The sequence below is a fragment of the Plectropomus leopardus genome, chromosome 22, assembly GCF_026936395.1.
Source record: "Plectropomus leopardus strain MGB_pleo_1.0 chromosome 22, ASM2693639v1, whole genome shotgun sequence".
In the NCBI taxonomy this organism is placed as follows: domain Eukaryota; kingdom Metazoa; phylum Chordata; class Actinopteri; order Perciformes; family Serranidae; genus Plectropomus; species Plectropomus leopardus.
Window position 1 is genome coordinate 2,969,785 of NC_142197.1, and position 27,535 is coordinate 2,997,319.

At 38.6% G+C, this 27,535-nt stretch overlaps 2 protein-coding genes across 2 annotated transcripts in view; both read right to left on the reverse strand.

Annotated features, from left to right (window-relative positions):
• crebl2 (cAMP responsive element binding protein-like 2) overlaps nt 1–27,535 on the reverse strand; it is a 68,485-nt gene that overhangs the window by 23,817 nt on the left and 17,133 nt on the right. The window lies entirely within an intron of this gene.
• dusp16 (dual specificity phosphatase 16) lies at nt 1,767–27,029 on the reverse strand. Its single transcript, XM_042511555.2, has 7 exons — nt 26,814–27,029; nt 15,093–15,984; nt 12,484–12,622; nt 8,788–8,951; nt 7,833–7,992; nt 7,130–7,253; nt 1,767–5,548 (listed from the first exon to the last, which is right to left on the reverse strand). The coding sequence occupies exons 2-7, from the start codon at nt 15,387–15,389 to the stop codon at nt 4,444–4,446; spliced, it is 1,989 nt and encodes a 662-aa protein (XP_042367489.2). The 5' UTR covers nt 15,390–15,984; nt 26,814–27,029; the 3' UTR covers nt 1,767–4,443.

A 27,535-nucleotide genomic window follows, 5' to 3' on the forward strand; every position in this document is an offset into this window, starting at 1 on the left:
CACACACACACACACACACACACACACACACAAACACACACGAGGTATGAAAAAAAAATACATTTACTCAATTAGGCCTACTGTACTTAGGTACAAATCTGAGATACTTGTACTTTGGAATTTTAGGGTATTTTATACTTTCCTGTACTACACCTCAGAGGTAAAAGTTAGAAAGGTAGAAGTCTTTGGCTGCCAATATTAAAATAAAACCAAGTTGTGGGAAAATTAAATGAATTTCAAAAAAAAGTTTAAATTGATTTTTTTTAGGGTTTATAAATGTATAATTGCTTGTCAGTCTTGCTTTAACTGATCTTGCTTTTATTTATTCGGTATGTTTTACTGACTATAATTAACTTTTGAGTACTGTGAAAAGCGCTGTATGAATAAAACCCTACCCTAACCCTTACCCTATTATTATTATTATTATTATTATTATTATTATTAGTAATATTATTATTAATTGCTACCAGACGTACATAACATATAAGACCACTGAAAAAGTACTTTCTTTGTACAACCTTTCAAACAAATTAACAAATTAAATGAAAATGTTTTTAATTTAAAATTTGAATTGGCAGTCTTTGACTTCCGTACTCTCTTCTTGCGCTCTATTCACATTCATGCGATTCATTTTCCAGATTTAATGTTTTAATCGCGGTTTAAGTCCGTCAGAAGATCTGTTTAATTTTGGAGAAAGCTGAAGCGGAGTCGAATCGATCACTTTATCACAGATCTACTGATCCTGCTCCATTCATACACACATAAACTGTCGGATAAAGAAAAACGAAATGCAGAATTCAAGCGCTGCTGTTACACAGTTGATCCAGCAGAGAGCGACGTAGCATCAATCCTCCAAAAACAGCACAGTTTAAAGGAGCATTACACCTTTTTCCAGGAGGCTTTTCTGAAGAAACACTTTGAAACCTGCGTGATTTACTTAAAACACATGGGAGGGCAAGAAAGCAACTTGGCAAGATTTGGCTCATGGAAACTTGTAAAAAGTTACTTGCAATTTACTTTAAAATAAGGAAAAAAAAGGAAAAAAGAAAATGACACCAAGGAAGTGCATTTTTCTGTAACAAGTTTTAAATTAATTGAGACAATTATAAATGGTTTTCTGGACATTTTTCCTTCACTTTTTATTAATATCTAACACAATATCTCACACAACTAGATTCCAGATGATTTCGCTTTCAAATTATTATCATTATTATTGCTTTTTGCAGTTTGCGGGACATTTCTTGTGAAGTTGGTCATTGTTTTCCTGTGTTTTTTTAAAAAGAAAAAATCAAATCAATTTTTCAGGTTTCAGAGGGTTAACCCTTCGAAACCTGGAGCAACACCACTTTCTTAAGCTGCTTTTAGATGCCTTTCACATTAATTCTGGAACATAATTTTAAATATGTATGTATATATACACACACACACACACACACACACACACACACACACACACACAGCTACGTCCTTTTTTTAAAGAAATTTTTAGGTAATTTTCTTGTACTTTTTATTATTTTCTTGCACATTTTTCAGTCTTTTTTTTTTGTTGCCCATTGCCTTTTCCCATTTTTTAGAGAATTCAAACCAGGTTTTAAATGGATTCTTAATGAAATATCAAGGAATGTAAATTTAAAAAAACTTAAATTAAACATTAGAGTCAGTTATTTTCCTCTCAGCTGAAGTTAAAAAAATAAAAAAAGTTTCCAGGAGGAAACTGAGACTCAGATATTGAGCTGAATATCACTTTAAAAACAAACTCAGAACCGTTTCTGCTTTATACACTTTTAATCGTCAAATCCATTCTGCAAACCACAGTAGTGCAAGATTACCTGTGAACACGTCTGTGAGTCTCACAGAGCTGCTGTTCCATCCTCCCACAGGTGAGCTCACCTGTCGCGTTTCCTGCAGCTCAGATCACACCTGAGACGTTTCCTCTCGGCGAGCTGCTGCAGAAAAATAAAACCAAAGTGAGGATCTGTGAAGTTCCTCTGAGTCCAACACCAGCAGCTTCAGTTTAGTTCAAAAAATCATCATCATCATCATCATCGCCGTGACGACGATCCCAACAGACGACCAGCAGCTCCTCCTCCACAGACAAAGAGTCCGTCCGTTTTCGTCAAAGTTTTTTTTACTGCAACACACACCGGAGACGACTTCAGACCGACACGAGTCGGTTCACCGAAGTTCAGCATCGTGTCGACGTCCTGCAGAAAAGCCTGAATTTGATCGCAGCCCAAATCAACACGCCCAATGTCCGAACCTCAGCTGAAAACACCTCGTTACTCTGATTCAAAGGTCTACGATTCTTTAAAAAATCATCTGGATCCATCGAAGATCTGTTTTTCTCGCTGTGTGACTATTTGCGATATTTAAAACTGTATTAGGGATCGGCAGATCATCGGCCTGGCCCTTTATGTGGGCCGATATTTGGCATTTTGCATTCTGTCTGTACCTGCATTTTATTTTAAGAACATAATCAATAAAAAAGTGCAAAGAAAAAGTCGGCATGGAAGGAATTTTTACTTTGTAAAACCTCAGGGAGCTATTTTTATTTACTTCTTTTTATCTAAAATTTCATTTGCCTTTGTGAAATAAAAAAAAAAAAACTGGGAACTCTGTATATGATGTTGAACGTTGCAGTTTTGATTAAACATTTGCTAAAAGAAGTTTATTATATTCAAAATTCTAAATGCTGACAGAAAGATCGTTATTTTTATTGTAAATGAATATCGGTTCCAAATATCGGTTATCGGTCTCCTTAACTTCTCATAATCGGTAGCGGCCTTAAAAAAACCAAAGTATCGGTCAACCCCTGATTTCCGATCCAAACTGAAAACCAAGAAATGAATTTACTTCCGTTATCTTTCATCAAAATGACAGTCAACGCTTTCAAGACTTTCCGATCACAACAAACGACCCCCGTGAATTCGGAGTCGCTGTATTTTAGTTGCCGAACTCATGTCCTTGTTTCTGGTTGTAAAGATGCAGACACGAATGTCTCACAAAAATAAAAACACTGCTGAAGACCGTGCTGGCAGTCAGCTGCTGCTCTGAATCAGTGATGTAACCTGCAGAGACATTTCCAGGACTTTTCCAGGACTTTAAGGCAAATTTAAAGACCATAAACTATCTGAAACAACCATCAATACTCCATTTCGGTTCTCTTTCGTCACTATTTTTAAGCTTTTAAATATATTATTAAAAAAATATTGAATTCAGAAAATTTAAATGTAATCTGGGGGGTGATATTAATGAGGAGGAAATGTCAAATATTTTTTGAAGCATTGGGGAGGGAGCTATGTTTTTATCTTTGCGTACAACTATATTGATTTTACTACCAATTTTTAGGCATGTTTTCTTAAAAAAGCCAACTTTTTTAAAGAAAAAAAGGCCCACATTTTCCAAAGACAACTTTTTGTTTTTTCATTTAAAATTTTCAGTGATTTTTGAGGAATTTTTTTGTCTGTTTTCTTTAAAAATCTCCAAAATGACACCCTTTATCACACAGTAAAACTGTAAAAACAGAAGTGATCGTTGATCTGTCCTTGAAGACATCAGGTGTTTGTAAAATTGATTTCCATGACTTCTTTTCCAAAACTTTTCTAGGACTAAAAATTGCTATTTGCAAATTCCATGTCTTTTCCAGTTTTTTCATGACAGAACAAACCATAATTACACATATTAACCCCCAAAAAGACGCCTCTGATTATCAGACAAACTCCCTTCAACAGCAGCTGCGTTCGGACGAGATGAGAAACACTTCGACACTCGTCCTCAGATACTGACAGCGTCCTTCAAGACTTGTCTCTCCTCAAAAACAAACATTTCTACGAAGAGCAGAAATCCAGCGTTTCAAAGAAAAAAACTGGGCTATTTTTTTTTTTAGTGATTATAAAGAAATGAAGCTTTCCAAACCCAAAATTCCCACAATTAATCCCATAAAGAAACTGTAAAAAACTGAAATTATTGTTGGATTTTCGACTTTCCGACAGTTATTATTCAGGTTTGTGAAACAAAATTCCAAAACTTCTCCGAGACCTTCAGGGTGTATTTCATTGTCCAAAACTTTTCAAGGCCTGGAAATTGCTGTTTGCATATTCCATGACTTTTCCTGGTTTGTCATGACCGTTGGATCCCTGTTTAGAGCTGATTAACTCTCACAGACTCACTTTAGCCGAAAAACATCAAGGCTAAAAACCAACCATAATGCAACACTCTCTCCTCTTTCCAATCAAAAACATAAAACCAGATTTAAAAAAGAAATCTCGTATTTCGATCGATTCGGTAAATCTTCAAGTCTCCGCTCGTCTCTGTCGACTCTCGCGACGCTCGGTGAAGCGCCCGATGTGTGTTGCGCGTTTCTCTCCGTGACGTTGAAGCTGCTTCAGTCGGACTCGTCCTGACTGACGGCGTGCGACCTCTGAAACTGTCCCCGGATCAGTCTCAGGACACCTCGATGACCTCCATGCTGCCGGAGAAGCTCGACTGACTCCCCACCTTCCCCATCTCCTCCCTGGACCGGCTGTCCGTCATCCCGTCTCCGAACTCCATCTGACAGCTGCGTCTCTTCAGCTGCTTCTCGAAGCTGCTCTCTTCGTGCCAGCTCCTCCTCGAGTCCCCGCGGTCGCCCGTCCTCTGCCGGCTGCGCCGCCGCACCGCCTCCAGCCCGTGGCCGCAGCTGTAGGCGGCGAAGCTGCCGCCGCTCAGGATGGCCGAGGTGGAGTAGAAGCGGGTGGAGTCGGAGGAGAGGTACCAGCCGCCGGCCAGCGAGGAGGTGGAGACGGTGACGGGGCCCAGCAGGATGTCCGAGTGCCAGCCCTTCAGCGCCCCGCCGGAGCCCGGTTTGGCGAGGTGCTGCTGGCTGCGGGAGAGGCCGAACAGGAAGCTGGTGGCGTTCTCCTCCATGCTGCCGCTCCGGTGCAGCGGGTGTGAACAGTTCGGAGCAGCAGGCGGAGGTTTGGTGAAGCTGCTGGAGGGCGGCGGTGCGACCGGCTCCGGCCCGTCCGCCTCCTCCTTGTCGGGGCTCTGCTCCGGCGTGGACTGCTCCGACACCTCCTCCACCGGGGAGAACTGGCACGGTTTACTGGTCGGCTCTTTAAAGCCAGACGGTTTGAAGTACTCGGCGGCGTCTCCCGACCCTCCGTGAGGGACGAACACTCGGTGAGGAGCGCTCCCGCCGGACTCGCCGTACGACTTGATGTCCAGAGAGAAGGAGCGCTTCAGCCGGGCGTTGTCTTCGGGGCCGTCGGCGAGCTGCAGGCCGCTCAGCGCCTGAGCCAGCAGACGATCCTCGGGGGCGTCGGCTAAAACACAAGGCAGCGTGAGGGGCTCCAGCAGGGCCAGGCCGGGGCCCGCGGGGGCCTCTGGACAGCCCGGAGGCTCCAGGTCGTCCGGCTGTGCGGTGACGTCCCCGCCGGCGTCGGGATGATGGAGGGACTTGAGTTTAGCTTCAGTACCGAGAGGACTTTTGATCTTCTTCTCAAAGTCCAGCAGCTGACCCAGGAAGTTGAAGTTTGGAGAAATGGTCGGCCGCTTCTCCTTCACGAACCTGAAAACACGCAGAGAATGTGGCGCCACGTCATTTATTTTTCTAACAATATTTTTATTTTATTTTTTTAAGTTTCAACTGCACATCAAAAAATGCTCATCAGTATACAAATATATTAATAATATAATACTATTTTTAACAATAATAACAGATTAAAAACAACTGATATACATAATTAATTAGATTAAAAATAATATTAAATAAATAAATAAATAATATAAAAAATAAAAAGAATAGTAAATGATATAAAAAGCATCAAATAAATCAAAAAAATAAAATAAAAAGCCAGGATCAATACGTTCATGTTATCCATATAACGTATCCCTCTGGCTGCATCATTAGTGTGAATCATGACGAGTGTTTGTAATCGACAGTGACACACACATGTATTAATTAGAGGGTTAATGAGGATCTGCGCTCATTAGGACACTCTCTGTATTGTTTGGATCTATGTGGAGAGGAATGTGTGCGACCGACATCAAACAGGAATCTGACGATCACGTAAACTCTGACGGCGGCGCCGAAGCTGCAGAAATCTGTTGTGTAACTTCGTCTGTGACTCCAGAGGAGCGCCAGGAAATCTGGATTGTGAAGTCCGTTTCACGGCGAGCTCTATAAATGAATATCGATTCATTCTGACGTTTAATAACAGTGACTGATATGTCGTGAGAGGGTGCGATGATGGTTTACAGGCACATGTGATTAATTAGTGGTAAAGGTGCTATAAACAGCCGCAGCAGCGCGTGATGACAGCGGATCTGTTGGAAAACATCGGTCTAATGAGAGCTGGAGCGAACAACAGGCAAACTCACGTTTAACCCTCTAAAATCTCAGCAAATTGGTCTGATTTTTTTTAAAAAAAAAGGCAATGACCAACTTGGCAAGAAGTGTCCCATCGATTTTGAGAAATTAGCAAAAAAGGACAAATAAATGACCTGAATATTTGTTATTACAAAAGAGGAAGGATTATCAGAAAATTAAATAAAAAATAAAAATAAAAAAGGGGGCACCCCGTAGCTCAGTTGGTAAAGCGGACGCCCCACGTACAGAGGCGATGTCTTCGCCACAGGTTTGAGTTCAACCTTGGCCCTTTGCTGCGTGTCATCCTCTCTCTCTTCCACCTTTAACGCTTAAAGTGTCCATTCAAATAAAGGCAAAAAAACAAAAAATAATTAAAAAAAAAATAAAATAAAATAAAAAAGGAAAAATGTCCAGAAAAAACTTTTATTTAATCATTATAATTATATATTTTAAATTATTCTACAGAAACAAAAAGTAAACATACATATACAGATTTTTTTTTTAATTTTTCACTTTTCTCAGGTCATGTTTTGTGTTATTTACTTTTGTTTTTTTTGCTTTTTTTCCAAGTTTTAACTCATTTTTTATTAAAAGTTTTATTTTTTGAGCAATGTCTTGCTAAGTTGCCCATTGCCTTTCCACAGCCACTTTTTCATACTGCCGTCAGTTCTTATAATAACTCACATTATGTTGTGTGTTGACTTAAAGAGGGAGTGTGACGACATGTTAAAGAGAAGATGTGTGTGTGTGTGTGTGTGTATTCAGAGGGAGGACGCTCACCTGTACGCCTCGTCCAGCGACATGTCCATCCTCTTCATGATGTAGGCGATGGCGATGGTGGCCGAGCGCGAGATTCCAGCCAGACAGTGAACCAGGACGCGAGCGTTGGACGCTTTAGCTTTCTCTGAAATATACAGAGTCAGACTGACCTCAGAGCAGCTCTTATCCCATTATGTTTAATTCCTTTAACACAAAACTGTTGCTCAGCAAACAGTCAATCAAATTATTTTTGAGACCTGAGCAAATTAGTTTTATTTTATTCAAAAACACGGGAAGAAGGTACTAAGCAACCTAGACGTTAGTAAGAAATCTGTGAAAATTACAAGAAAATTTGCCCAAAAAAATCCAAACACATTAAAACAAATAAATTTTAAAAAAAGAGAGAGGGTAAAACAACAAAACACAAAGCAAGAAATTACCTGAAAAAAAATTAAAAATTATAAAAATTCTATAAAATAATTTTTAATATATAATTATGACAGTCAAAATATAGTTCACTGGACATTTTTCCCAAGATTTAAAAAAAAAAAAAAAGCTCTCTACATCTACTAATCTCGTTTTTTGCGTCTTTCTTGTTTACTAAGCCAGGAAGACAGGCTTTTATTTGTAAATATGTTTGGACACACGGGGTTAATAAACGAACTGGGCGTATATTTGAAGTTTTACGGTATTTTATTTGTCTGATATCCCCTCGTTCACTGACCTATGAACTCCACGGACCGGTCCAGCCAGGGCAGGATCTTCTCGCAGAACGAGTCGTTCACAGGAACTCGGAGGAAGTGAGACTCTGGGATGAAGTCCGGTTTGGGGCAGGTGTTACTGGCGTTCAGGACGTAGACGATGTCGTTCTGCTGCATCAGATCCTGCAGACAGAAAACCAGATCAGACCTCAAAGAGACCCAGACCCGCTTCTTCCAGGCTAACATGCTGCTGTTAATTCTCAGTGATTGGACCACAGTGCGCTCTTATTTTGAAACAAGCCTGAATTCACAGCAGAGGTTTGATCGGGTTCTAGCTGGGTTCAGGCTGTGATTTCTCGTCATTCCCTCTGCCTTAAATTGGGTCGGGTAATAATAGTAATAATTTTTTTATGAGAATGTTGTTGCTTAAATGGCACTTTGGCAGGACTTTTAATGGACTGAATCAAGAGGTAAAGAGAGACCCATGATTTTTTTTTTGTTAGAGTTGGGGTTTTTTTTGGCAATTTGGCAAAAAAAGGCTTCTTTTAATATTGGCATTTTTTTTAAAGAATAAATGCCTTTTTTATTTTGGCAGTTTTTTAAAAATGCTTGTTTTTAAATTATTTTTTTTAGCGATTTTTAAACGAAACATTTTTGATTTTGGTTTATATTTATTATTACTGATTTGTCACTCTTGAATATTTTTGTGCTCTTTTTGTTGGACTGTGAAGGAAAAGGTGGGAGATAAATGCTAAATTACTGACTGCGTGATGAAAGTGGTATTGCCATTTAACAGGTACTTAATGTTGAAAATGGACATAAAAAGATCAAAAATATGGTGAATATGTTGTGAACATCTCCTCTGTGGTATATGTTGTATGTTTTGTCTTTATGTTGAATAAACACATTTAAAAAAAGTTTTTTTTCCTGCAATCTTGTTTCAAAATACTTTTTATACAATATATTACTCTCTGGTACCTTGTTGAGGACGTCTCTCTGGCAGCCCAGGTACAGGTGAGGCAGGATGCGGGTCGGCCCGATGTTGGTGACGGGCAGGCAGGGCTGAGAGATACAGGAGGGGACCAGCGTGGACTTCCCCTCACACAGACCAGGAAACAGGTGGGAGAACTCGGAGAACCCACCTGAGAGGAACAGACACGCAGATGTGGATCACTGACAGAGAATCTGACCCATCAGCTGTCCGTCTTCAGTCTCACTCTGAACTCTTATCGGTGTTTACAGTCACACAGAACAGCCGGACACACAGATGGCTCAACCTCCACGCTTGTTGCCAGGCAACAAGCCTGTGAATCGATCCTCTGCAGCCTCGTTCGGCTCTGCAGGTCCAACGCGAAGCTCATGACGATTCTCACCAGATTTATTGCAATAAATACATTTTTATCTCTTTTCCAGCAAGTCGCATTTAACCGTGACTCTAAATTTGAGTCACAATAGTAGAAATGTAGCAGTCAATAATACTTTTTACACAGTTTGCGTTACGGGGGCCACCCATAACCGCCTTTGCATTTTTACACAGTACCACACGGCATCATACGGCTCCAGTGTGATTTTAGACAGCATGCCGAAATCACGGAATCAAACGCAACAGCGCTGGCCTCTAAAGCTAGACATAAAACACAGAAGACCGCAGCGCTTTAAAAACAATAACAACAACATACCATGGCAATAACAATCATTTACTGTTATTACATTACCTTTTTAGTCTGGCTTTTGATTGAACTTTACCTTTTTAATTACTGACTATTCATTTAAACATTTACTGTTTTACTAGATGGTATATCATTTTATTAATTTGAACATTATTATCTATTATTATACTTTGTGCTATTATCCTTTCATTTACCTTTTACTTACTATAAAGAGTATTTTATGTATTTATTTATTCATTCATTCATTACTATTATCATTATCATCATCATAATTATTATTATTATCATTATTATTATATTTATCTTATTATCTATCTTCAGTTCCTTGTATTAATGAGTACTCTTATTTTAGTGTTTTAATTAATTACAGTCTTTTTACAGGTTTTTTAATCTATGTGCTTGTGTGATTGTGTACTTGTGCATGTGTGTTTATTATTAAAGTTTATATTAATAATAACAATAATACATTTATCATTATTATCATTATCATATTTAAGGGATTTTTATTTTTTCTATTGTAAATCATTTAGTTATGAATTTTATGTTTTCTCTTTTACTCTTTTATTGTAAGTCTCTATTCTTCAATATGTTGTATATTTTATTGCTCTGTAAGCACTTTGAATTGCCCTGTTGTGTGAAATGTGCTAAACAAATAAAGCTACCTTGCCTTTCCTATTAAATAAAGATAAAAAGCCCCAAAAATCATCTTAAAACAGAAAAAGATATATATGTCTCATGACGTCTCTTCTTCCCATGGTCTACATAGAAAAAGAATATAGATCAATATCAATCAATCATATTAGCAAGACAAGCCTCAGTAATGTCCTTAAAACATCTGCTCACTGAAGGTTTGTTTTAATCTTTTTAATTCAAAAGGAGGAAATAAATCAATTTTGGGGACTATTTTCAGCCGTGTATTAACAGACATTATTAAAATAAAATACAGCGTGTTTTGGTTAATACTTTAATAAGTAGAAAGCTTTAATCTTATTCTCATAATCTGGAGACTCTGAAGAAGTGTCTGTTTATAAAGATTTAATTGCTGCTGTCCATATTTATACGTGTTATTTTTTTAGCCTGATACTTTAAGTCAGAAATAATCGTGATCCTCTTTTCTCTGCAAACTTCCCTGTGAAACCTCCCCTCCTGCTGAAGTATTTATTATCGGTCAGCGCAGCAGGTTCCTCATTTATTCGCAGCGGATTCAAGTTGTTGTTGTGTAACTGTTAAACCTTTGACCGAGTGATTTTGGAAAGCACAGAAGTCTTTTTTTTTTTACCGTATGAGGGTGGAGTCGTCAGTGCAGCATTACATCATGGTTACATAATGTAACCCTCAGTGGAAAGAAGGGAGGACGTCTGCAGTCGACCCGCCTGTCGGTCAAACTAATAAACCGCTTTATCACGAGTGACTCAAACTCGCAGTTCGTCCTCAGAGTGGAAACAGCAGAAACACAAACACTGAAGCAACATGGACGCTGTCTCTGCTGGAGGAGTTTTCACTCAGCGGGTTTGTTTCTGCTTTGTGGACTTTGCCAAAATGTAGATGTACTTTCTAACTAGAATTACCACCACAAAGTTATACACACGAAACATGGACGCTTCACACACACAAGATCTCTGCAATCAGTTTACAGATCAGTGACACCAATTCAGTATCTGACCAAATACCTCCCCTTCTCCTCTCGAGATATGACGCACAGACACACAGAACATTATGTCACAGTTGACCTTTGACCTCCTGGATAAAACATGTCATAACTTCATTATATTCTAGGAGACATTTATGTGAAATTTAAGCATCAGTTACTGCCACAAACTGTTTTATGAGGTCACGGTGACCTTTGACCTTCACCAACCAAAACCTAATCAGTTCATCCTTGAGTCCACGAGGATGTTTGTGCTAAATTTGAAGAAATTCCCTCGAGTCGTTTTTGCAATATCACATCCATGAGAACGGGCCTGATGGACAAAACACACGAAAAACTTCATTCTTCCAGCCATGACTACTGCCAGCGAAGAGGCCTCTCCAAAATGTAAAATGCACTACAAATAAAACCTGATTTTATTATTATTATTATTATTAATATTATTAATATCATTTTTTCACAGCACCTAAGCTGAATAAACAGAAAACAAATAAGGCCAGTATGTTTGGTGACATTTTCTGTCGCGCTGCTTCTGTCCTCAGCTCTTTGTTGGTGTTTCCTCTTCACACACTTTCAGGAAAAAAGAAATGTGGGCCCAGCTGGTTGACAGCAGGTTATCTATGAAACAGCTAGGAGCACCTGTGGGGCGGGGCTACGTGCACATGCCTAAAAATGACATTGACGAGTGGTGAGACTCTGCACCTTGAGCAGCAAAGTTGAAAATATTTTAACTATATGCGCACAAAAAACATCAGAAAAACGTGTCGCACAGCAGCCAGACAGAAACTCCGAACAGCTGCTCTGTACAACTGGGAAACAATGGTTTTGCCTGCCATGCTTCTCTAGCAGCACGTCTCGGTTTGACCAGTTTCTTTTGGGTTTTTTCAGTCTCATGGATCTTTGGACTTCATCAAGGCCCATTCATAGCATCCGCATCCAGGTTCAAGCGTGCACGTGGATCATCTTTGATCCATGTGACGCATATTGCATCATTCGCCGATATACACATAGGGTCTGCTCGGGCACTAGGCAGACGTCCCAGTAGCCCATTTTGTGTGATTATTAGGACTGTAGGCACAGCAAGCATTTATGCTCCAATCTCTCATTCCACGCTGGACTCCCGCCCAAAACACTGCTGTCAAGCCACCTCAACACAGTGAAGTTAGCTTTCAGTTGGATATTCAACAGAGATTCACTCCGGATCTAGCAGCATCGTTTAGTTTCTATTTCACCCCGTGTCCACGTGACCACAGCTGTCTCTGTAATGCAGAGACAACGTCCGACCTTTCAGTCTCATGGATCTTTGACTGGTCTCGGTCTCGTGGCTGTTTTGACTCGGACTTGTCTGGCACTGACCTGAGAGCAGGTGCACGGAGGGGAAGGTCCTCTCCAGTTTCACCAGCAGGACACTGAGGAAAGACTCTGAGCTGAGAGACGCTGGATCTGAAGAACTCTGATCGTAAACGACGACCTCCTGATCGCCCTGCAGCTCCAACTACAAACACAGAAACACAAAGATACACTTTTTTTTACAAGTGAATTATAACATACAAAACACTTTTATACAGTTTTAATTCAATTACACAGGTCAGTCAAACATTTCAGCTTTCTGTAGTGATGCTGTAAAACAGCATTAACAAAATAAAGTTCCAAAGTTTCTGCTCCACAGGAACATTTTTTTACCACCTGTAAACATTTGCCTCTTTTTAATCAAACTGAATCACCTGCAGAGATCAACCTTCATAACTACTAGTGATGAGCAAGGCAATGAGCAACTTCAGTAAAAGTGATCCAGAAACTGGCAAGAACTAAGTAAAAAGTCCAAGAAAATTACCAAAATTAGCAAATATATAAATATACTAAAAAAATAAATAAATATACAAATCACAAAAAGGAAATAACCTGAAAGATCTGCATAAAAATTTGAATAATTCTATTAAAAAAAGATTTAAAATATAGATAATTATGAGAATTTTAAATATAGTTCCCTGGAATTTTTTCCCTGGGTTTCTAAAAAAGTACAACAGCAGTAAAACAAAGTGATGTTAAACTGTAACCCCAGACAAAAGCAAATCTTTTAAACGGATAAACTAAAATCATTTTGAGGCACAAATTTGCTCAAATAATACCTCAGACTGTGGCTTGAATACTTTCTTTCTGATGCCAACACCAATATAAATATTTGAGACTTTTAAAAAATCTATTAATAACACTGAGACAGAAAAACTCCCTTTTTACAGCTTGTCTGATCATCTGATTGCTTGTGGGTTTCAAAAAAAATTTCAGCAATAATGTACCACCAAAAACAAGTTGCATAACACCAACATTTTCCTTTAAAGGACATGAGTGTTGCCGTGAGTTTGCTGCAGCATCGGGTCTCTCTGACTCTCAGTATGAAGGTGAAATCCGTCGGGGGTCGACAGCCTGCCACTAAACCGCGCTGGTTTGGCTGCTTTACAGCTTGCACTCACTCGAGGAAACTCTGTTTTCTCTCCTTCGCTGCACGCAGAATTAATTACAGCTCATAATCGTACGGAAAATGTTGCCTCAGTAATAAAAACGAGCAGCCGGGCTTCCTCAGAGCCGTTATTCCAGTTTAACACAACACCACAAAAAGGGAGGAGCGGCCTCTGCGGCTCGCAAACTCTCTTTGTTAAATATAAATACACTGTTCTGAGGTCAGGCGCCCACGTTCAGAGGAGGAGAGCGAGCAGGGGAACGTCAGATTCAAGCGTTTAAAGTGTTAAAAATACAGGTTAGAGGGCAGTTTAAAAACTAAGAAACACTACAAGATTCTCCATGTTCTGCATGTTATTATATTATTCGGTATATAACTTTCAGAGGATTACACTCAATGCACTACGTCACTCTTATTTTTTCAAGTATCTCAACATTTTTACTTTTTGCTTTTACGTTTCATATTGTTTCATGATAGCGTTACTAGAAAATTCTCTTTTATCACTTCTTTCAACATGTTAACTCTTGACACTCAACAGCGTTGCATTATAAACAGTCACACCTCATCTTCTCTGAGTCATAACTGTAAAACCAGAACTTACAGAGGTCAAACACAACGCCTGAAATCAAGTGATTATTTCCTCCTACAGCGCACGGTTGCCATTTTGCAGTAATTGTGGGTTTTCTTTAGAGAAAATAATTCCCTCTGAGAATATATAGGTCTAACAGTGCTCTCCATATGCACTAAATTCATTAAATGCAGACGGGTAACCACTGAAAAGATGGGTGAGTACTCCCCTCCCCTCCTCTGATTAATTCAGTACAGTCCCAAAAACCAGGCATGGAAGCTAAGTGATGTACTGCTGTGGACGGGGCCGCAGCAAAAGATACTTTATACTTTAAACGTACTTGAGTATTTTCTCCTCTTTATCTGCCGCAGCAGCTGATGGGGGCAGCGGTCGAGCAGCAGCTCAGAGGAGTCAAATGTTTTTCTCAGTTTGGTATGTTTGATTTAACGGCTTCAAATCCCCGTCAGTAAGGGCTGTCGCACGGCAAAGTAAAGTGGTGAAAATATTCTAAAAACATTTTTTTAGGTGGCTTAAAACTAATCAATGATGGCAGAGTTTATTACTTATTGTTGTTTGGTCATATGTACGTGACGCGGCAGTTTTCTACCCCGAAGTCATCGTAAATAAACAGTTGTGATTGTGTCCATACCATAGATTGTATAAATAATATAGGATTATGGAAACGATCTGAAAGAGGGCAGATTTCGGACAGACTTCATAAATACATGGACTCTCCCTGGTGCTTGTATACTGGGACAAGGACAGTAGTCCAGTTAGTGTCCTAATCGAGCTATAACTGTAGCTCGACCAAAGCGTTTCAAAGCACTGAGCGTATCTTTCCTCGCCTCTCTGACACCCTCTGCTTCAGATCACTCGTGTGTTGATGTTTTGTGGATCAGGATTTCGGGGCACAGATGAACCTCTTGTATCTGCGTTTACCTTCTTCTTGGCCGAGTGCTGCAGCAGCTCGGCGATCTGGACTTTGTCCTGCTGCAGCCTCCTCTTCATCAGCTTGGAGCAGTTCACGTTCACCGCCTCCAGGATGTGCGAGGCGTTGTAGTCCACGAAGGGCCGGCTGTCGATCAGCACTACCCGGTCCAGCCCCCCCTCCAGCAGGGCAACCAGAGCCTCTGCCCCGATGGGCTGCACCGCTCCGGGTCTCATCGCTCCGGGCCTCAGCGCCGCTCCGGACCCCGACCTGGACCATGATCCCGGTCCCGCAGGATGCTCCGACATGTCAAACTACTTCCCCGTCCCTGTCCCTCCCACCCCCCACCCCCTCCCTCCCTGATTGTAGTCCTCCTCCCCCGTCTCCTCCTCCTCCTCCTGAGCGTCCCGGGCCGGCGGTCCAGCGCAGTGACGCAGCCTGGCGAGGAACCTCAGAGGATGAAGAGCTCCATTGTGTCGGTTGGGTATGATGTCATCCTGATGGCGCTTGGCAGCCCAAAACCCCGGGACGAGAGACACACAGCGAGAGAGAGAGAGAGAGAGAGAGAGAGAGAGAGAGACAGACAGACAGACAGAGAGAGAGAGAGAGAGAGAGAGACAGACAGACGGACAGAGAGGCCTCACTCTGCACTGAAAGGCATAAAATCCAATCCCCCTCTAACTACCTCTGCTGTGTGTGTGTGTGTGTGTGTCTGGTAGTTTAAGTGTGTTTCTGTGTGTGTGTTGAGTCTTTTGGTGGTGTGCAGACCGGGTGAGGAGGTGGGGGGGGGGCTCTTTCACACCACAGCAGGCGTGAAACAAAAGGCAACTTTTCTCCTGGACTGAGCACTGATGACATCACTCTGCACCTTCATCCTCGTCTTCATGCTGAAGCGGTTTCACACTGTGGGACAGACAAAAACAAAAAGACGCAGAGGGTTAAATCTGGTCTCAGGTTCATGCACGCTGTTCTACATAAATAATAAACATTTATTTACTTTTTTGCTGTAACACAGCAGTCAGGAGCTCCTCTCTGGGTAAACAGCTGCTTATTCACCTACAAAAAGTTTGTGACGCTTCGTTCCATCGATCCCTAAAACTGTTTTCGAAGTGTGGGTTTGGTGTGAAGATAAATATGCAACCTACTCTGCCGCCCGGCGTTTTTGTGTTGCTTAGAAACCACCCTGACATTATTAAAAGGATTTTTTGATATATAATAACTCATTTGGCTGATAACCAGTACTGATATTCATACATCCACTTTTTTTTTAATTATGCAACTTTATCAGTATGCCTGTACCCTGATTTATCCCTATTTTTATATCTATTTTCAGTTAGTTTGTTAGTTTTTACTTCTAGAGGGATTATTTTTTTCAAATGTTTATTTGGAGTCAAGAATGAACTGATTGCGATTTGGTGGTCAAAGGTCACCATGACTCACAAAACATGTTTTTGGCCATAACTCAAGAAATCATATACTAATTATAACAAAATTTCACACTGACATCTAACAGGATATAATGATGAAGTGACAATATTTTAAATCCAACAGGTCAAAGGTCAAATGTGACATCATTTGGTCAGATATAAACATGGTGGCAGTAATTCTAGTTTTGATGATTTACAGGACAGAAAAGAAAAAAATATTTTCTTTTGCCTTTTTTTGTTAAATGTTGGATATTTTTTATGAATAATGGATCATTAAATACATATCAAACCTGTGAGAAGGGACTGCGAGTGGACGTTGTTCTGTTTTTGTGTGTCATGAAGGTTTTCTGCCTGACTTGTATAGCATTGTCACCACTGTTTCATAAAACTATTTGTGGTCCTGTTAAAGCGCAGTCCATTTCTGTGTTTTGGTAAAGCACGTGTACACACACCTAATTCATTACCGAAATAAACGTGAACCTCATGGTGTACAGTGCCCACGTACGCAACACAGTATCGGTATGAATCAAGCAAACAGTCGGGGTGAGTATCACCAGAAGCTCCATGATGCGACATTATTGCGATCTTAAACATGTTGCAATATGTTGAGTATTGCGATAACACATATAGTAATAATAACCTCATTTATGCAGCACCTTTAAAAATAAGAGTTTACAAAGTGCTTTGACAAACAAATAAAAACTGACAAGCGACACGTAGACAGCCAAACAACAGCGGAAAGCCGAACAGTCCTACTGAACACAAGCAAGACGAAACTAAGGTAGTCAGAACAAAATTAAAACCTGAGGACAAATAATGCAAGATGCAAGACGTAAAACGTCAATATAAAAATAATACAAAGAAAAAGACTGGTAAAATAACTAAAAATAAGTAAATAATGTAATATAAATTACACAATGATATGTGGCACTACAAGAGAGGTCACAAGGTCACTGAAATGAGTAGGATTCATCCTCCGGTGAGCAGGAGAATACAGGCGAGGTTTCATGCAAAAAAGCTGAAACCTTTCAAAATTAAAGTACGGCATCTAATGATAAAGCCTGCGTCCGCTCTGTAGGCGCTGATTGAAGATGTTCGTTTTTAACTTCCTGTAAAACGTCGCTCCTCTCTTCGGACTGACTCAGAGATCTACAGCAGCAGGAAATTCCCTCGTGTTGTAAAACCAGCGGTTACAGAGCCGACTTGACACAAAAAGAAAGTCCCCAAACATGTTCCTCTTCCCACAGCCCACACACACACACACACACACACACACACACACACACACACACACACACACACACACACACACACACACAGTCACATAGTTACACACATAATGAGCCCAGAAAATTAGCAACCAGCTCCAAACACAATAAGATTGAATTCCTGCTGAATCTGACACGTGTCCTCAGACTTTGTTTCAGACTGAATGAGTCGAGTCTCATTTAAAACTCAGACACGCACATCTCTTAACTTCATACACAATCTTTGATTTTTTTCGTGATATAGGATTGTCTGGGAGCTTTCAAAAACCTTACTGGTCCTTTAAGAGGAAAACTACCCCATATGAGTGCTACAAATACTGTAAATATTATACATAATTTGTACTAGTCATATTATCTGACATATATATGTTAAGCCTCCTGCAGACTGTGAGATTTTGCAATCTTTTAAGTTTAGTGCAAGCCACCATATGCAACATGGATCTTAATAAGCTTGGGTACGACATCAAGTTTGATGTATGCAAACTGTGCGATGACATCAGCTACTGCACCGAAGGCTACGACCTACGTCATATTCTGCTTAACATTACTATCTTATCTTCAACATCAGGATCCAAAGCACATCCATAATGTTATCTACTGTCATGGAGCGCAGAGCGAAGGGTGTGTTGAGCAGATGTTTGGAGATAAAGATGCAGGGTGTCAGACCATGAAGACACAACAAACTAGTTTTTAATTCACTTGTCGCTCTTGCCGATTAACGGGTCTCAGCGGGCGAACATGACTATGTAATAAATTTCTACTATGTGCAGCGCCCGATGGCTCGCCTGATGGAGCAGACGCCAAATGAGCAGAGGCTGTGTCCTCGCCACGGCAAAAAATTATGTTAAAAAGCCCCCCAAAAAAAGATTTAAAAAATAAAAATATATATATATATGTATCAAATAAACAAAGTGTATTTATTTATAAATAAACTTTTAAAAAATCACTACAGTTCTTTCTATGTGAACCTAAACTCTTAAAAATAACTTCTTTAAAATAAAATACATTTTCAAACAATCCTGCCTATTCTGTAAAAAAAATACAATACCTGGATTTTTAAAGATAATGAAAGACTGTGAGAGGAAGTAGCACAAAAACACAAGAACAAAAGGATGAAGTACAATAAAAGAATAAAATAAACCCGATGTGTGTTCTGCAGACAAATCAGTCAAGATACTTTTGAAGCATCTGAAGCGCCCGAACAGGCAGCTGCGGCCCGAGGCTGCATCTCTAACAGCATGTTCCACTTCACAGAATAAAACAGATTCAATTATGTTTTTTCAAGCCGGGACATTCCTCCGCAGACATCTGATCTCAGTCAAATTACCGGCTACAAAATCCTCCAAACAGATGGCATCAGAGTCTCATCACGTCTCATCTCACCAGACATGCACATAAAAATATATATCTGTATAATTTCACAGAGTTCACAGAGGGTCAAGACTTCTGGATCCGTCTCGCTCATAAAATATTATTCAGAAAAACATGCATTAAAATGGACCGTAAACTAAATGATCTTCTGTGTTATACACTTCTGTGTTTATTGTTGCATTAATTTCTGCTTTTGTCCAACAGTAAACTAAAGGTGCATGTACGACTGCACCTGATTTAGAATTATGTCGAATCAGACTGGACTGCTCAGTATTTGAAGATTCATTTTTAAGTTGTACGGAAAAAAACAAGCAACTTTAGAAGAAATGATCCAAAAATTAGCAAGAAATTGGCATAAAAGCTACAGAAGATGACTTGAAAATGATCACACAAAAAAGAAAAAACAACATAGAAATGACCTGGAAAAAGCCCTAAAAAATGATGCTGATTTTGCAGAATAATTTTAAAAACGCAATTATGTCAATTAGAATTATAGTTCTCTGGAAATTGTTCTCTAGCTTAAAAAAATCAAAACCTACTAAACCTTGCAATTTGTGGGACATTTCTTGCTAAATTTCTTAATACCTTGCCATGTTTTCAAATACACTCCCAAGTACCTTTGTGATCATTTCAAAGGTTGTTTTACTGCAGCATTTTAAATAATTTAATACCAAATACCACCATACTTTGACCAGTAAAAATATGCACGATTGAAATAAACTTGACTAAAACTAGCCGCCAGTCTGCTGCTCACTACCTTTATTTTGGCTGGTAGAAACCCTGCCAGTCCCCTCGGCCAGTGAGTCAAAAAGTGAAATCCAGAGACGATACAAATAGCAGTGGATAACAAATACATCGTTTAAAAAAAAAAAATTTATCAAATGGTGAAAGTGACCTTAAGTGTATATATGTATATAAAACCTAGAGCGACATCACTTTTCTAGTGCTGCTTCTCTACGCCTTTCACAAGTATTTCAACCTTTGAACCCTAAGTAAACTGATTTTTTCCAAAATATGATTAACAAATCTTTTTTGCAAAGCACCTTGGCAAGAAATATTCCACAAATTACAAGAAATTAGTAAATTTAAAAAATATATTTAAAAAAAATGAAAAAAAAATTTATTATTTTATTAGTTAAATATTTGAAATTAGTTTACATAATTATCATGTAGATTTTTTACGGTAAGCACTTTACCCAGGTCATTTCCTAGTTTTTTGGGGGGCTTTTTTAAACTTTTTGTTGTTTTGGCATTATTATCATTATTATTGTTATTATTATTATTTTTATATTAATTTTCATGTAATAATCTTGCACTTTTTACAAATTTCTTACTATTTTTTTGATAATTTCTTCTTTCATTGCTGTCGTCAATGTTTTTGAAAGAAATCAAGCCAATTTGCTCAGGTCTTAAAGGGTTAATATGGTTTACAAGTCTCACGCACAGAAGATAAAATTACTCAGACTTTTATTCTGCCTCTCAAAAAGAGCTCATAAAAAAGATGACGTAAAGTAGTTTTGATCTCCAAATCTTCCCTCCAACTTCCTCTGCAGCTCATAAAGTGAATCAGCAGTAAAAAACAGAAAAAAGAACAAACATTTATATCCAGAAACACATTCACCAGAATGAATGTGTGTTTTTTTAGACATAAATAAGATAAACATCACTAAAGAAAACACAAGCGGTCATTTTAACTCCACTCAGTTCACAAGGCCGTCATCGACTTGATATCAAATCGAATGAAATGCTTCCTGTTACACCTGGAGGTGTGGCGGAGAGTCGGACCTGTCTGACCACTCGGACCAAAGGTTAATAACTCAGCTGTGATAGCAGCCAATCAGAGGACTTTAACCCCTCGCTGACATCAGAGACAGACAGGTGAGGCCGACCTCACCTTATTTTATATAACAGAGCTGTTTACTGACACTTAAACTGGTTCACAAATAAAACAAAAACACACTAAACCGCAGCCCATAAAACCTTATCAGAACATCAGAGCCAACACAAATTATAACAAAGATAGAAGTTTGGTAGTGTGCGGCCAAAATCAGCTGATAATATCAATCCATTATGCTCTGGTCATAACTGTTAAGTTACTGAGTATTTCTGAGTATTTTCTTTCTGCTAAGAGCCACAGACATTTTTATGAAATATGTGTTCATTTCTTAATTTCGTTTTTGGAAGCCTTAAGAAATCAAATTATATTATAACTCAACTCAAAGTTGTAAAAAAATGTGTTTTCTCTAGTTCTCGGGACTCTTCAGATTTCTCTTATCACCTCCTAAAGAGTCCTGACCCCAGGTTGAGAACCGCTGGTTTAAACCCTCGTGTAGAAATTACACTGATTAAGAGGAGAGAGGTTTTCAAGATCTGATTCAGTTTAGATCGTGATTGATAAATCAGAATTAATCAGAATTAATCAGAGTAACACGTTACAATGTCGGGAAATTTATTTTGAGTTTTTACAAGTTGAGCCAAAGACGCCGATCGGAACGAGTGCATTTCAGCTGCCTGGGGTGGTTTTTTGTTGTTGTGGTTTTCAGTAAGATCGAAGCATTTTGCTCGCTGCTTTTGCATCGCTGAGTCTTCGTGTTTTCGGGTCAGTGAGATGAATCGAAAGGCAAGCCGAAAATTTGGTGCTGTAAATGGTTTGTGTTAAGGACCAAACACTGAATGATATCAGAGGACAAGTGGTGACGAAAGCCCCCGTGCGGTGTCGCCTCACATCGCTGTGTCTCGGCCAAAAAGTCACTTAGCAACACACCAAACTGACTGCACGTTCGTTCTGTGTCCGTCAGGAAACATTTGAGTTCGATAGCTAAATAAAAACAATCTAGCCTTCTTTGTTTTGACCTGACTTCCTCCTGACTTTAGCGGTTTGTCAACATTCCTCCCTGCTGTTCCTCTTCTCGTGGGATGAGCTGAACGGCCAATCAGAGCGATTTCATTCGCCGTCAAGCTCCACCGCCGCCGATTCAGCACGCTGAATCAGCAGAACGAAAACCGACGTGGGTTGACGAGGGCCAACGACGCGGGCCACAGACGCAGAGACCGTATAAACGAGACCGTATAAACGAAACAAAAACATACATGTATTTTTGAACTAGGATTTGACCCATTTCATACACAAAAAGGCTTCTGTGATCGTGTGACAAATGGGTCATTTCACTGATCTGTGCTGAAGTTTGAAGTTTTCAAAACAAAAATCTGTTTGTCAAGTCCAAACAGAGGATCAGCCCCGCAGCTCGCTGCCAAACAGACGCCATGTTCTCATCCAGAGCCGTGACATCATCCCGCCTCGAGCCTCATAATCCTGGACTCGTCTCTCATGTGGACGCCTGCGCCTGAACCTCGAGTCAGCACGCTGTCGACGACGCAGCCAGGGTTTGATTAATGGAGCTTCATCAAGAACACGAGGTATTTTAAGAAAAAGGATGCTCCAAAGTCTTCAGTGGTTCAGGCTGAAATCATGTGTGGTGCTTTTTATCTGAATAAACGAACTGATAGATGATGTGACGCTGAGATTAACCCTTCAGGGCCCACTTTAATATTACGCACATTCGTATTGCTCTGCCCACAAATTGCGCTTTTCAGAATCAGGCTTTAAAAATGTTATTAATGAATATGATTTTCTACTTTCATTGAGTTAACTATTCAACCAACAACACTCCTAATCATAAATATCAAATATTCATTCATTTTCAGAATCTTAACCCTTTAAATGCCAGGTTTTCACCATGATGTCACTATGTTTTTAGATGAATAAATGCCTAGTCGATTTTTTTTTTAATCATAGCCTGGGATATGTTAATGATTGGCAGCAACATGGATTTTTATTCATTATTATATGTTTTTGTGCGGTGTCAAATACTCACACTCATACTGCTCTGCACACAAAATGTGCTTTTCAAAATGAGGTTATGAAAAATGTTATACATTAAAAGGTCAGCGTGTCACCACAAAAAACATCCCTGAGTGAACATCAACATCCACACTGACTAGTGCGGAGTAACGCTGCTCAAAACCTTTAAGACATCGACCGAAATAACCCCGTACCAAGTAAAATCCACACTTCCTTGGGGAAATGATACTAGCATTCAATCCTCCTCTGATCCCAGACTGTCCGGATCAAGACAGAGGTATTGATGATTATTAATTAATCTGTCAGGAGCAGATTGTTTTGTCTGTAAATAGTCATAAAATAGTAGTACTAAGAGTAAAATAGTATTAAGTGTCCATAACAGTCTCAGAGTGAAAGGTGACGGCTTTATATATTCAGTTTACTCATATAAAACACAAATGAGCAAAAAACCATCACATTTTAAAAGCTACAGTCAGATTTAGTTTTTTTTAAATTGAAAATGAACCTTGAGGATTGATTTATTATTAAGTAGTTGCTGAAAAATGTTCTGTTAATTTATGGATTTATTAAAAAATAACAATCGTTGAGTAACTCAAACCATTGACTTATATTATGTTTTAATAAACATATTTTATTAGAATTTTAAGAGTTGTTACAAATTATTCCAACTTTAAATTTAAAGCAGGTTTGATTTTTGTTTCATTTTTTCTTATTTGTATTCAAATACTTCTGTACGATGTATGTTCATTTATATTTTGTGTATTTTATTAAAAGTGGAGCCAATATGAAGATATTGAGGGTGAGCTTGTTTGGTTTATGTGAGTAAATGAGTGTTGTATGTTTTGTCATTTGAATTTTGGGTCTTTTTTTCTTGATGTGGGCAGTGTATTTTTATAGACTGAATATACTGAGAAATTGAATGTGTTAAAATCTTCTAACTTGGGGACAAACATGAATAAATAAACACTTCTAATGATTTAAAGTGTGACATAAAGCTGTTGTTATTGCTTTTTTTAAGTCCACTGGTTGTGACTGAAGACAGACATCTTTAAAAACTTCCTTATCTATTAAATAAAGTTGATTATTCATCCATACAGAACAAGTTCAACATGTTCGGATGACTCATGAAAATAAAAATCAACAAGCACCTTAAAGTCGTTTTCATCACTTAACAATCCACCATAAACCTGATCGTCAAGTACAACAACAAGTCCACACAATTACGTTTACACGCAGATTTTAAAATGTGACCTTTAAAGTCTGCTCGCTGTGAAAAACAAACCCATCAATTCTCACAGCTGACCGCCAACTTCCTCAACGAGCCGAAACTAAAATAACAGGTCACATAAAACGTCACTTACAGCAGCAGAATACCGTGTCAGCGTGTGATCTAAACACACACTAAATGTAGATTTTAATAAACAGACTTATCACGGATCATCGTCATTGAAACCACGGTCACTGCTGCCGAAAGTGAAAATAAAAATATCTCTTTACTGAGGGAAATTTTGAGCCTTGCAGTCAGTTATTTGGGAAATGAATGACCAGAAAACACATCACATATCAAAATATTGACAGAAAAGGGTCAATTTTCTACAAAGAAATAGTTTCATCTTTAAAAATATCTTTCCAACATAATATATATACACAAACTGATATAATGTACAACTTACAGGACCAAAAACCTCCATTTTACCCCTTAAATGCCCTTCGCTCTCCATTAAATGCCATTTATATAGCATGTTTAATTAAATTGTAAAAGTTACATCACAGATTTTTAAGGGTTTTATTAATAAATGTGTTGGTTCCTGGAAGCTCTAGTGATAAAGTGAGTTTAAATATGTTTTGCTGATGGTTTACAGGACTATTATTAGATTATTAATGGGAGAGGATCCATTAAATGTGTGTTTTTTGCCATTAAAGGACCCTTGATGTGATAATTAAGCTCTTTTACTTCCTCAGTTAAGTAGCCTTTAAACTAACAATACAGTCTTTTGAGATAGAGGCATTTTTATCTATATTATTTTTGTAAATAATGGTGTAAAATGCATGTTTTCACTTCATTTATTAAAATCCTATTCATTTTTATGGAGGTTTGGGATTAAATGTTGTAAACACACACCACATGATGCTGTTGATAAAAAAAAGTTTGTAAACACTGTTCAAAAAGTAAACAAGTGGATAAACTTTTAAACAAATTTGGGTGACATTTTCTTCTAACATTACTGATTAAGGGGGTTATTTATGTTGAGAAGTAATGCAAAAGTAACATATTCTCCTTCAACTAAAATCTCCTGTTTTTTCAAAGTTGGTTTGGCAATGGAGGGATGTTAGTGGAAATCATCAGCTGACAAAAAGTTGCGTTAACAGTTTTTAAATAGGTGTATTAAAGTAGTACGGGTAGCAGAAAGTAGCAGAAAAATATTTGCCATTAGAGGGATATTAGTGGAAATGAAAGATTCAATTTTAACAACAGCTAACAAAAAAGTTTTTAAAACAGTATTTAATAAGTAAATAAGTGTATGGGTCAAATATTACAGAAATGTTATACAGAATTTGTGGTGTAAAAGTAATGTAGGATATTAAAACTGCTGATTTTTTAAAGATGTTTGGCATTAGAGGGAGCTTAGTGGAAACGTGAGATTTTACTTTAATGTCAGCTAATAAAAAGTTGTTTAAACAGTATTTAATAAGCCGATGGGTTATGAAACAAGTATGGGTCAAAGTCATGTAAAATCCATCTGCTTAAATCTCTTGTTTTATAAAGGAGGTTTGTCATTAGAGGAAGATATTAGAAATGTAAGATTTGACTTTGATGTCAGCTATAAAAAGTTGCGTAAACAGTACTGAATAATTAAATGGGTGCTTGAAATAAGTATAAGTCAAGTTCTACATGAATTTCTGTAGGATTTGTTTAATTTAGTATAATAAAGTAAAAGGAAAATACACTCTTTTAAAAAATGCTGTTTTAAAAGATGTTTTGCATTGGAGGAAAGTTAGTGGAAATGTAATATTTAACTTTAATGTCAGCTAATAAAAAGTTGTGTAAACACTATTTTTTAAGTATATATGTGTACGAAATGAGTATGGGTCAAATTCACGGAAATTTCTCTAGAATTTGTAGCATAAAAGTTATGTATTCTCCAGCTACTTAAATCTCCTATTTTGTAAAGGAGGTTTGGAATTAGAGGTAGATATTGGAAATGTAAGATTTGACTTTGATGCCAACTATACAAAGTTGAGCAAACTATATTTTATAGGTAAATGGGTGTATAACATAAGTATAGATCAAATTTTATGGGGATTTGTTTAGGATTTGAATAAGTTAATACAATAGAGTAACGTGAAAGTGAAGTACACTCTTCTAAAAACTGCTGTTTTTTACATGAGGTTTGGCATTGGAGGGAGCTCAGTGGAAACGTGAGATTTAACTTTAATGTCAGCTAATAAAAAGTTGTGTAAACATCATGTGAAGAGTAGATGTGTGTGTTAAAGAGTTTGTGTGAACTTGTGGACGTATTTGGGCCTCGTTTTTAGCGTTAACGTTAGCTAGCTGCTCTGACATTTTGTTGGTCCGTTTCGATGTTAACGACCGACTGACCGCCAGGCCGACTCCTGTAAAAACAACCTTAAAAAACCAGCGACATTTTTTCTTTCTCCGTGTCGCCGTCGTTACACATTCACACACGGCGTTAAGGTCGACACACACACACGGACTAAACTTTAACTTTAGGCCCCCGTTAACGGAACTTTACCGGGTGGTGATTTATAGACTTTTTAAACCAGAAATTTCGGTTAACTCACCGTTTGAAAATTCGACGTCGAAAGTCCAAACGGCTGTTGGGGCCGTGCGGTCCGGTTTAAAGATGGAGTCTGACTGAGGCCGAGTTTAAAAGCAGAGAAAGTAGAAGCGGTAAAGTTGGAGCCGGAGCGGAGACGAAGAGGGTGACTCGGTTGGTGAGGTCCTGCTGCTGCCATAAGAGATGAGGTCACTGCGTTAAAAATAAAAGGATGTCGTCATCGAAGCGCCAGTCAAATGAACTCAACAGGCTTCTTAAAGGCGCAGGCGCCGCTAAAAACAAGCGTAACGACTGTACGGAGGCTCAAACCGCCAAGTCACGTTTAAGGTATGGGAGACAAATAATGCCGGAAAAATAAATTCATTAGATGTTTAATAATACATTTAAAAATGGTTAGAAAATGTCAAAACATAACAAATGGACTAGACTGCACAACAGTGACGTTATTGAATGTAATTACCATAACGCTTGTTTCACATAGCACGTGTCAACAGAGCCCCAGCAGTGCTGAATGACTTTTTTTTTTAAATTTATTTCGGAGCCCATGTTAACAAGTTGCGGTTTGGTTTGCTAATTGTATTGAATAATTAAATGGGTGCTTGAAATAAGTATAAGTCAAGTTCTACATGAATTTCTGTAGAATTTAGTATGATAAAGTAAAAGGAAAATACACTTTAAAAATGCTGTTTTTAAAGATGTTTGGCATTGGAGGAAGGTTAGTGGTAA

Excerpts from the sequence above, each read along its gene's own strand:
- dusp16 (XM_042511555.2), bottom strand. The coding sequence starts at position 15,389 with ATGTCGGAGCATCCTGCGGGACCGGGATCATGGTCCAGGTCGGGGTCC. Across the intron at positions 7,254-7,832 it reads CCGGTCCGTGGAGTTCATAG|AGAAAGCTAAAGCGTCCAAC; the intron begins GTCAGTGAACGA and ends TGTATATTTCAG. Across the intron at positions 5,549-7,129 it reads TCGCTGGACGAGGCGTACAG|GTTCGTGAAGGAGAAGCGGC; the intron begins GTGAGCGTCCTC and ends GCGTGTTTTCAG.